General features: G+C 36.6%; 1 protein-coding gene across 1 annotated transcript; it reads right to left on the bottom strand.

The window, feature by feature from the left end:
• Positions 1-234: 234 nt before the first annotated feature.
• Positions 235-7,661, bottom strand: LOC132599305 (thaumatin-like protein 1b). The gene is made up of 5 exons (XM_060312612.1): positions 7,338-7,661; positions 6,870-7,250; positions 5,691-6,000; positions 645-733; positions 235-521 (listed from the first exon to the last, which is right to left on the bottom strand). Exons 1-4 carry the CDS (start codon positions 7,441-7,443, stop codon positions 649-651), a joined length of 882 nt encoding a protein of 293 aa, XP_060168595.1. The 5' UTR covers positions 7,444-7,661; the 3' UTR covers positions 235-521; positions 645-648.
• Between the last annotated feature and the right edge of the window lie 4,195 nt (positions 7,662-11,856).

Here is an 11,856-nt window from a genome sequence, read left to right as displayed (position 1 = left end):
GTGCAATATTATATAAAACCAACCACAAACCAAAGGTCCAAAACTGTACGAAAATTCCATTCCTATACTAGGCAGCTCAACAATCCTAATATATACTTTCAACTAGTTCCAAAATGTTTTGAGTTGTCGACCACATTCCCACTACCTCAAAAACAAAAACAAAAACAAAAAAATTACCAGTACCTCCACACCCCTAACACCAGAAAAAAACATAGAAAGGGAGGCATAAATGTGGTTGTGACCCAACTAAAAATAGGTTAAAACTTCTTTTCCCAAAAAACTTGATTGACATGCCCATGACTTTACACTATGAATCCTTCCAAGCACCAAAAGCAATGGAGAGCAAAATTTAGATTGAAAACGAAAAAGTAACAAACTTATAAGAAGCTACAAACTCTTATACACAATTATTGTCAGTTGTTATCGACGAGAAGGATCCCCACACACGACTTTAAATGAGGAATTGTCGGCATTAGGGTTCAGGATAAATCCAAAGCTTCAACTTCTGTCTGTAAATTAGCCTGAAAGTTGTCCATCAAGGTCAGTTACAATATTCTAGAGTACAGACAAGTCCAATATTGCTGCAATTATAGGCATGGCTGACACCATAATGTGCAGTAAAGATGGTCGGATGGATGACTCACCACTTCAATGATGCCTTCCGATGTACATCATGGTTTTATTAACCAGTGGCAACTCAGCTGGATCCTTGCGAAGCGATAACACTTTCATGCTGTACAATTTTTATTCAAACAACATTAACCAGCATGTATGAAGCTCAAGGTACTAACTACCAGAACTAATTTGCATAAGGAATAATACCATGCTATAAAATCCAATATAATTGGTAATTAAGACATATCAGTTTTACATAATGGAGCTAAAATGGCGAATGGCTCTAAGCGAGTTGGACGGACAGCCCATAGTGTAGATGTTACGCCTTAAGCAATATTATTGAATACATATGTTCTTACTGGCACGTGATGGATCTAGACATCTAATAAACTCCCAAGGGACGAGAACGCAACACTTGACTTTAGAATTTATCGTATGGCATTTTATTCTCCTAGGCTAGGAGATCTCAAAATCATACATTTTGCTTGCTAACTTCAAGACCGCAAGTAAAATGTGAGGTAATAGTTTCTCTTTTTATCTACTTAAATTTATGAAGTGATAAGTTTCTGATATATCACATTGGTTTTGCAGATCAGACATAAAATCAGCAGATAACTTTTCCATTTTCCACATAACTGCTCCATTGTCAGAGTGATTACTCTCTTTCCTGAGGGAGAGCATGCTTCTAGCTTAGAGCACCTCATGTGCTCCCTCATCTACTATCAGGATCACTATTAGTATTCCATTATTATCTTATTCTTCATTTGTATTACTGTTGTTGTTCTTTTACTTGGGTTATATTTACTATTTTTGTTGTCAGTACTTCTTTTCTACAGTATTTTCACCATAGCTTTTACTTTTGTATTTGTCAAACCTCCTTTTGATAACGCTTTTCTTGAGACAAGGGTCTTTCAGAAACAACCTCTCTAACTCTCACAAGGTAGGGTAAGGTCTGCGTACACCCCACCCTCCCCAGCCCCACTTGTGGGGTCACAGTGGGTATGTTGTTGTTGTTGTTTACAGGACTATCAGCAAGTATAGTCCCCTTAATACCTATCTGAATGTCATGATTGTCACACACGTCTCATAACCACAAAGTAGAAAAGAACCTTATTGCCTTTTTTCATAAGATACTGCTTTGACTATTTTTTCCAAATATTTTTCTAAATACTTTTATCCATGAAAAGCTGAGTTATCACTTGTGTAGTTTCTAAACATAAGATTTTTATTTCAAAAAGTTCAGGAATGGATGTCAAAGTCCAAAACGGAAGTTAGTGCCTTGATTCTCATACTCGTACTCCGCTATTCTTTCCGAGACAGTGGAATTAAGTTTTTTCTTATAATTGAACCAAATACGTGTAGAAGGCATTCACTTCACTTTAGAGTTCTGTTAAATTTTCTTCTGGATATTTAAATATTTAATGGAACTTCTAAGCCTAACTCTTTTGCCCTGGTACCTCCTTGAAAGAATATCTGCCCCACAACAAGATCCTGATCAAAAGATTCAAGGCACATATGCTCACATTTCTCTGGAACTTAGACTGGAGGTAGGATCTAAGCTGCCGAGACTCAACCTTTTCTTTTCTTTTCTTTTTTTTCTCTTCGGGGACATCCGATAAGGAAAAAAAAGTTGCAGAGCTTCAATGCAGCACCAATTATATAGATGAAAGCTGAGAAGTCTCAAGATTTTCCAATAGACATTTTCCTAAGGATTTTAGTCAATTAAACTAAAAAGGTCCAAACGATGTGCATAGCTTCATCACTGGTGCAGAATAGCAGTGCATGAATAAAGACAGACAAAACTTATGGTTGAAAGTCTTCAAGAGTAAACACTGATTTGCATTTTTGCCATTTGCTTTAACTATTTCATGCTTAAACTTATAGAACCATGAAGTAGTCCTAAAATACAACATGTGAGGAACTTATGCCGTTTTAACCACCGGAAATTCGCAACTTTAACCTTTTCACTCTTTTAAGTTAAAAGTCATATGCTGGGAGTCATCTTTGGAGAAAAATTCAAAAGGTTTTTTTCTCTTTCATCTTTTTCATGGTGTTAATGCTGCCATTTACTCTCTTTGTCTGGATGATGACTGCAGAGTGAATATTAGTGGCAGTGCCAAAATTCTAGGAAATTCTTTTAAATAAGTGGCTATATGGATGGGTCACAGATTATGAGATTCAGAAACTAGATCGGGGAATTCTATACAGTGATGGGCTCGAAACCTGGATCTCTAGCTATTGAGCTAAGATGAGGAAAGTCATGGCAGAAACTGACACCCACTTCATCATCGACCTAGTTGTTAGAGGGGACTGGTTGACAGTCAACTGCAAGCAAGATATAAATTAGTGTAGAGCTCCTAAGAGTACAATGACAAACTGCCTTATTAAACCATACAAGGAGTTTAACAAAGAAAGAAAGACTAGTTAACGCTTTAATGGCGGGAAGTTGAGAGATGGAGTCGGCAACCCTTGCAAACTCGGAGTATGATGGTGTGTAGTTTAAGAGATAAAAATTGTGTTAAATTTGAAGTATTCCCACTTTGCTCTGCTTAAATTGACACAAGTACCTGATTGTTCCTGATTCTGGGCGATTTGCACGGAATTGCAAAGAACTCATTAGATTGAATCTCTTGTTATATTGGCATAATGCCCTCACTATGCCTGATTTTGGCTATTTTCATGGTATCGTAGGAAACTCATTAGATCAGATATGAAATCGTAAAACAAATGGATAAGTGCAAATTGTAAAGTGTCCAAATGATAAGGTGCAATACTCTTTTAGTTCATCCAAAAAAGGTCATTTTTTTCTTATAAGGTAGAGTTATCCTAGAAAGGTCAATTACGTTGAAATGCCTTTTACTAGCCAGACCCCACTTGTGGGATTACACTGGGTATGTTGTTGTTATTATAAGATTGCAAAAGGAATGGGGCGTGAGAGTAAAAAGCAAGTCAACACTTTCACACTCTTCAACAGCATGAAGTTGAGGCTGAAAACATAAGCATACAAGGTCAACCCTTTTTTTTTACTAATGAACAAAAAACTCTAAGGCTGCAAAGGAAGCTTGGTATAGACTTGTAAGACTTTAATCTATACAGGTGATGTAGGAATTATGCTGCCCAACTCACTTACTAATCCATTCATATTCATACTAATAACTTGGGAGCCTACAACATGCATAAATGGTTTTAGCATATGTCCCCAAATTTACACTATGTTTAGTTGCTCAAGAGGGAGGGGGAGGAGGAAGGAAAGAGATTCCACTCATCTAACCTCTCCTTTATATCAAGTGTATACTCTCCAAAAAAACTTTTTGAAGGGCAAGTTGGTAATTCCTTCTTTAATAATTATAATAACAACAATAATACCAAATAATAATATTAAAGAATAAACAAAAAATATATATATATTCAGCCTTTCCTCTTGGTATGTGAAAGCAAACCAAGTTTTTATTATGCTCAGAAACTACTTATTATCTGTAGTGAAGTATATCATTGGTAGTTATATTGATAACTAATTAACGTCATACGTCAGCATAGACTAGTGCTTTGCATTTCATTCATTTGAAGTAACATAATTGCAATTTGCAACTAAAACAACAGGAGGATGTAACACATGTTTAGTTGACATGTCTGTTCGATTAGTTAGTATTGATGGGTTAGTATTTGAGAGGAAGGCTTAGTAAACATCTAGCAACAGATGCCACATGTGTGAACATGATAGTGAAAATGTAGATCATCTGTTTGTGCATTGTATAGTGGCTAGAAGTTTAAGGTTTTGTTCAACATCAGAAGCATTTTAAAGATGATTCCTCAATGTATCATTTGGAGCATTTGGAAGTAAAGGAATCAGAGATGCTTTGAAGGAAATTCAACTTCCATACACACACTGAAAGTTAGATGTTTACTAAAACTTTTAGCTTGGGGTAACCAATTTGATGTATATAGATGTTTAGATTTACTAGACTTTGCAAGCTCCTCGAGTAGTCAGGGGATTTGAACTGCCAGGAAACTTACCTATTTTTGTAATCAAATGAAAGTTTACCTTACTTAAAAAGAGAGGAGGAAGTGTGTCCCTTATTGGTAAAATGAAAGGTAGAAATGTTTTTAAGCACTTCTTGTCCTACTTGGTTTTAATTATCTTAGAGAAATTTTGGAGGGAAATAGATATAATCAAACTTGGATTTCTCCAAAATAATTCAAATCAAGATAAGAAGTGCTTAAAAACACTTCTACCTCCTTTTATTTTTAAAACCAATGAGGGACAAACTTCCCACCTCGCAAATACTAACTCATCAATACTAAATCTAACAATATGTCGTCAAGACTACTTCTCATATTTAACTACGAACTGAAAGAACATTTGTCGAAAGGAAATCAAGTTGATCTAGAAGGTAAATTCCCATATAGACCTGAGCAAAAAGATACTTCAGGCAGTATAACCTGCACCAAAACACACTCTTTTGATCCGCACTATTTCATAATTCAAGCAGGAAATTTGGCTCCAAAGATTTCAGGTATCTATGAATCTCTCAAGCCACATATTCCAATATCAAATGCCCCTTTATTATTAGTAAAGACACCCCTCCCTCCCCATAGAACTGGTCACTAGTCAATAGAAATTTCATTTGAATGTCAATTATTTAGATCATGTCATCAATTCACTATGCCTTGATGCTGAATTAGTTGAAGTCGACTATATAAATTCTCTACACCTGTTCCAATTTATTAAGATCCACAAATGGAATTCGTTACTCATTTAACACCACATTGAGGCGGATTTAGCACGTTCTTAGGTATTCTTCGCCAGTCAAAGCTTTCTATCATAATTTAACTATCACACCCTCAATTTTCATTTTTAATATGACAGTATTTTGATTAAGCATAAAGTTTAAGAAAGAGAGACTTTGAAACATCCTGTTTTTGATATTACTGTGGCTACAAAATGAAAACTTTAGAGTTAAGAATGAACTAAACATAACACAGTATTATTTATAATTTAGATCATATAAAACAACTTTCAATTACTACGAAATAAAACAGCAATCAGTATAGAAAGGGTGTAAAAGTAAATTCACCTGGTATAAGGGAGAGGGCAAAATATGATCAAGTAATCAGCAGAGGCACAAGTGAAGGTACTAGTCTTATCGTCATAAGCATAACTATAAGAGCGTGGACACGCGTGCTTAAAGAAGAGCGAGTAGCTCGACGGATGACACGTATCAGGTGTATTGTACGCTTCACTACAACAGTATATCGGATCATTAAATGCCAAACACGCGCTCTTACATCCAACACTCTCACTCCCACTCGCAACCCTCAAGTCTCGAGGACACGCGCCGTTCAGGTCCACTAAACATCCAGTAGCGCTGCATCCCCCTCTTGTACCTGTTGAGAATATAATTAAATACTTAAAAGTGTACTCTCTCTAATAGCTAAAGCTTTTAGATGAGATGGTCACACATTTCAACATGGTTTCAGAGCAGGCAGAGATTCTGGGATCGAATCTCACCGCCACCCATTATCGAAAAGAATTTCCACGTACTTGTTCCGTGAAAAAAAAAAAATCAGGCCAGCGCATGAGGGTAGGGGCGGGCATTTGGGCCGTTCGAATTGGATATGAAAATTTCAATTTGGATATTCGGTTTTTTGATTCAAGAATTATAATCCAAATCCAATCCAAATAAGTTTGGATTGGATTGGATTTTCTAAGCTCGATTTTGAATTAATCAATTTGGATATTTCGGATTTTCGATTTTGACTTTTGAGCCTTTCGGACAGAACATAACAATTAACAGCCTCAATTCACTTAATATTTTGCTCCTTAAAATGTATAATTTTTTACCGTTAACAAGGATTGAGGCCACCCTATCGCCCATACCGTGTAATTTCATATTAGACATAATACTATAATGGGTAGGGCCGTACGTAGCGTATTAATCTATTGGACCTTTAGAAATTAGACTTACTAGCATTGACACATGTGATATGAGATATATAGCATAACAATTTCAGATTTTCGGACGTCCGAAAATCCGTAGTACTAAATCCGAATTCCATAAATTTTAAAAAAAAGTTAAATCCAAAGTCAAAACCAAATATCCAAAAATTCGAATTTCGAGTTGGCCCAAACTATGTTCACCCCTACGTGAGGGCGTGTTGAGAATATAGTTAAATAGTACTGTAATAAAAGTGTGCTCTCTCCAAGAGCTTAAACTAAACTTTTAGATGACATGGTGAGACATTTCTAATAGTACCTCCTTTAGCAACTATAAGCATTGGAAGGTTGTACCCATCAACAAGGCTGACGTCATAGAAATCCAACCCTTGGTCACCGTTAAGTGTAAACTCCGCCAAACTCGCCGGAGGTATAGCTCCGGCACCGGCGCATTCCACCTTGCCGGAGCCGCAATCTCCGGTGAGGCAAGTGAACTTTCCGGTAGATGGGTTGTTGGAGCAGAGGGTCCGACCCCAAACCCGACCCGACCAACCCCTGGGCATTTTAATAGTCTTGGATTTGCCACTCTTAAGAACGAACCCGGTCGGGTTAACGGGTGCTCTGTCAGCTCCAGTTAGTATTCCAGGCCATACTGTGTGATGGCACTTGTTTACTATCTTGAAAGTTGTTGACTGCACCCCTGTAAAAAAAAAAAAAAAAAAAAAACTTATAATCAAGATTTAAATAGAGATTAGGTGAAGGGGTTAGTGGTTAACTTAATGATTACCTGGGAAGAGAGAGAAAGTGATGAGAAGAAGAGAGAGGAAGGTGGGAGTGATGAGACGATCCATTGGTGATGGAGTAAGTGGGATTGTTAGTGGTGAGTGTTTCATTGATTTTCAGGTTTCAAACTTGTCAACTTTTTGTTTTTTGTTTCATATTTTTTTTTTCTTATTGGCTTTTGAGGAATAAAGAAAGAAAAAAGTTGAAACTTGAAACAGATAGAAACAGCGCGAACATAAATGAAAAAGAGAGGGAGGGAGAAATGAGAAAAGGAAAGTGATTGTGAAGGGATGAGAGGCTGGTAACTTTTTGGAGGGGTTTGGCATCTCTTCGTTTCCTCTTTCTATTTTGTGGAGTGTAACTACTTTTTTTTTCCCCTTCTACACATTGTTAAGGAGTTGAATTCATGAAATTGCACTTGAAATTATGATCTTTTATACTTTGGGAGAGGGATGATTCAAAACAGCGAAAAAGAAAGCAAGCGGTGAAAAAATTCCTTGGTGAAATTTAAACCTTGCAAGTTGCAACACTTTGGTATTGTGCAAAGCAAAGTTACAAAATCTTTACGTATAGTTTCATCTCTCAAGTTATTATAAAAGGTCACAACACAACTTTGACTTAAAAAAATACGTATGTGTCAATATAATTAACTACTAAGTTGTAATTTGTAAAAGGTCACAACAGAACTTTGACTTAAATTCAGAACCCCTTTTATTAGAACTTAAAATTGTTTTCCCCAGAATCCGCGTCTAAACCTTTTGAATTCGGTTACTTTCAAATTGTTACCTTATTAATCTACATTAATCGTGTAACTAAAATTTATATTATAGTGACACTTAACCAATCATAGCAGATTACTTAATTAAATATTCCAGGTCACCAATGCATAATTATAACTTATAAGAATTTTAACCAATCAGAACAGACCCACTTGCCAGCCATACTAGGTGGTTAGGAGTCCAATTGCACGCTTTAGAAATCCATCTCTCCTTATGTATTCAGCCCAAAGGGACTTCAGTACTTTTTTTTTTTTTTTTGCGCGGATTGCATTTCATTTGGGTGGTCTTTAAGTTTTGCCCTTCAAATTAGTGGTCTTTAAGGTTTGCCCTTCGCTAGAAACTCCTTGATCGCGGGTTCGAACCCCCGCTCAGTGAAAATTTAAAAAAAAAATTGCAAGACAGAAGTTGTAAAAAAAGGTAGAATTTCTGCCTTAAGGCAGAACTTGCGTGGAAAATTCTGCCCATTTCTGCAAATTCTGCCTTAAGGCAGAAATGGACAGAATTTGCAAATTCTGTCCTTTCTGTCTTAAGGTAGAGCTATAACTCTGCCTTTTTTCTGAACTTATGTATTGAGATTTTTTTTTAATTTTCAGCTGAGTGGGGGTTTGCACCGGTAACCAAGCGGTCCCTAGCGAAGGGCAAACTTTAAAGACCAACATTTTGAAGGTCAAAACTTAAAGACCATCCCATAATAAGGACATTCCTGCTAATTGCCCACTGGAGTACCATATTGGGCCTTATCCTTCTGTATTCAGCCCAAATTAATTGGGTCATTTGCACCATATTAGGCCTAGGCAAATCAACTTCCTTTTAGGCTGAATCCAGTTCATGAGCCACTCACTGCTTTCCACAAGAGTAATGTCCACGCAGACAAAATTTTATCGTTATTTGGTGTTTTATTTATACCTAAGCATCCGTACTATATTGGGATTCACAAATAGACTGATGATCGCGCTCAAGAAATTCAAAATGATATAGTAATTTGTTTTTAAAATGCTTTAATCATTAATAGTGTATGGCCAAATAAGAGCTGGCAGGTCCCTGTTATGCAGACATGTAGTAGTAGTAGTAGTAGTAGCTAATTTTATTATTGATGTAATGTGCTTTAATCATTAATAGTTCATTTGGCTATCGTTCATTAGTTGTTCGGCATACAATAAAGGAAAAAAGTGCATTAATTCATTGTTCATCAAAGGCCCATACATTTGGTAATTCAGCAAATATGGATAAAGATTGTCACTCTTTACAAAGTTATAATCATTTTCCAAACACAAATTAACGACATTTTAATACACTTTTTGCCAAATCTAGGTCCCCAGAAGTATTACTATCCAGTGTAAGTGAACATCAATCAGGTGGTTTCTAGAATGAACCATTTCTTTGTGTAATTGTGCTAACACTTTCATTCCATCTTTAAAACGAGTGCTTAAAGTCATTATTTTGAGCTAGCTGTTGATCATCATGCAATGGCCCTAGCGTGCAAAATGGCCATTTCCACGCCTGATTTTCTAATATAATTCGGTCTTCTGTTGTCAATCATCAGGCTAATCCAATAACCCCCCTTTACTTGACAATGAATCATGAATTTACCCCCCTAAAAGAGCCTACATAGATTGCCATAACTGATATTTTTGTCTGTCCTTATTAGGTCAACTTAACTCATCATTTTTGTCGCTCAACTTAGTTCCTCCCAAGCTTTTCAAGATACCAAAAGAACTTATTAGTGTGAGAAATAGAAGACTTCTTGTTTCAAATATAACAAAGTTATTTAACGATAATAGGAGATATTAAGACACAAAATACAAATACAATCTTGAGTTAGGATTAAGGAAACATAATATTTAACTTCATTATTATTCAACTAACAACTGACGGTTAAATTTGAGACTAACTTATCTAACCAGAGTCAGATCTTAAATTTGAAGTTTATGGGTTCATACAACCTCAAGTTTGTTGAGCTAAAATGGCCTAAAGATACTCTTAACATGATGTGATATTTTTCGCTTTGGGCCAAGCGTTTTCCCAAAAAGGCCTCACATCATTAAGAGTATCCAACTCCTTATAAGTAGCTTCTTTTCTTTCGAGCTACCAATGTGGTACTTTGTTCGCACACCCAACAATCTCCCCCTCGAACTAAGTTCCACATGGATCATTACCATAACTCACGGGTCAGAGAGTCAGCATGTCAGTATGCCACCCACATCGTCAAAGTATTTATGATCACCAAAGCCCAAAGGTTGTGTATGCGTCTTCAAAGCTATGGGTAAATGTCGTAAACCAGCCCATAGATGGGCAAAGGCACTAAGCCAGGCCCCACTCCACACTCCGCCATCTTCATACTCGTCCTGCCAAACCATTGGCTCTGATATCAGTTGTTGAGCTAAAACGGCCCAAAGATACTCTTAGCATGATATGATACTGTCCGCTTTGGGCCAAACCCGCACGGTTTTCCCCAAAAGGCCTCACATCATTAAGAGTATCCAACTCCATATAAGTATCTCCTTTTTCTTTCCATCTACCAATGTGGTGCAAATGCTATCGTTTCACGTGAACCCAACGCTTTAAGACTAGATCTGCCTCCGCATACAACCGCTAGCTATCACGTTCTCTTAATGTCATGTGGGAGAATTGACAGTGATAGATTGTCACAACTCTTAACAACTCAGTTGAAGAAATATGATACACTAGGAGGTTTGCTTTTACTTACAAACTTGTAACACCTCGTACCTTTAACGTAAGCTTTGACCATGATCCTAGGCTTAGAAAATCAGATAAAGAATGTGGGAATTGGAATTTCCCTGTTCAGTTGTAAGATGGGGATTTACGCCCATGCTCAGTGACCGTATTTCAGTATACGGGCCGTAATTCAAGTCGTATACTGGTACCAAGGATTTCTGAGCATTCTGGAATTTGGCATTTGGATGTCAAATGGTTAAATACGGACCGTATTTCAAAATACGGCTGGTATTTCAAAACTTATTTGGAATTTGAGAAAACTTCCTTGATGAACGTTGTAGAGCTTTGAAATACCTTTCCAACGGTATATTATGGGGGTCAAACGGACATCTGTACAAAGAGTTATGGCTATTTTACTGAAGAGACGCAATGCAGTCCGTATTTCAATATACGACACGTATTTCAAAATACGGCCAGTATTTAACTGGGCGGAAATTTTAATTTTCCAAAATAGTATATATTCGTCCGTATCAGTTCACATCATTATTTTTCATTCCTTCAAGCCCTAGAATGACCTCCTACCCTCTTCCATCATCAAGAACACCAAGGTAAGCCTACTCTAATTATTTCAACTCAATTCTAACATATACTCTAATTATCTAAGCAAGAAATCATTGTTCATAAACTAGGGTTTTCAAGAAAACCCATCTCAAGGTTCAAGAATTCAAGATTTTGGAAATCCTCTTCAAGTTAGAGTCTTTAAGTCAAGTTTGGAGCATTACCAGGTATGTAGAGTTACTATGTACGTGTGGGAACATCATTGTTCTTCCCCACGCCTCCTAATCCATAAAGTATGAAACTTTACAAAACTAGAGTTTCTATTCTATACTATGCTCATGATAACCCTAGGTCCATGTCTATGACTATATTATGTTTGAATTGCTATTATTCTATCATTGTGTTCTTGATACTCATTATGATTATTGAGAATCTGTCTGTAATCCATGAAAACCCATATTTTGTATTCCATGGGTTATTACATGCATGTTTTTGGCTAAGAATGATTAT

This window comes from Lycium barbarum, chromosome 6 (assembly GCF_019175385.1).
Source record: "Lycium barbarum isolate Lr01 chromosome 6, ASM1917538v2, whole genome shotgun sequence".
Taxonomy (NCBI): Eukaryota; Viridiplantae; Streptophyta; class Magnoliopsida; order Solanales; family Solanaceae; genus Lycium; species Lycium barbarum.
The sequence above is the reverse complement of the archived record's forward strand: the minus strand, read 5'-3'. Positions and strand labels throughout refer to the sequence as shown.

Coding starts and splice junctions, on each gene's coding strand:
- LOC132599305 (XM_060312612.1), bottom strand. CDS start 7,443: ATGAAACACTCACCACTAACAATCCCACTTACTCCATCACCAATGGAT. Junction 6,001..6,869: donor GCTTATAGTTGCTAAAGGAG/GTACTATTAGAA, acceptor TATTCTCAACAG/GTACAAGAGGGGGATGCAGC. Junction 734..5,690: donor TGCCCTCTCCCTTATACCAG/GTGAATTTACTT, acceptor AAAATTGTACAG/CATGAAAGTGTTATCGCTTC.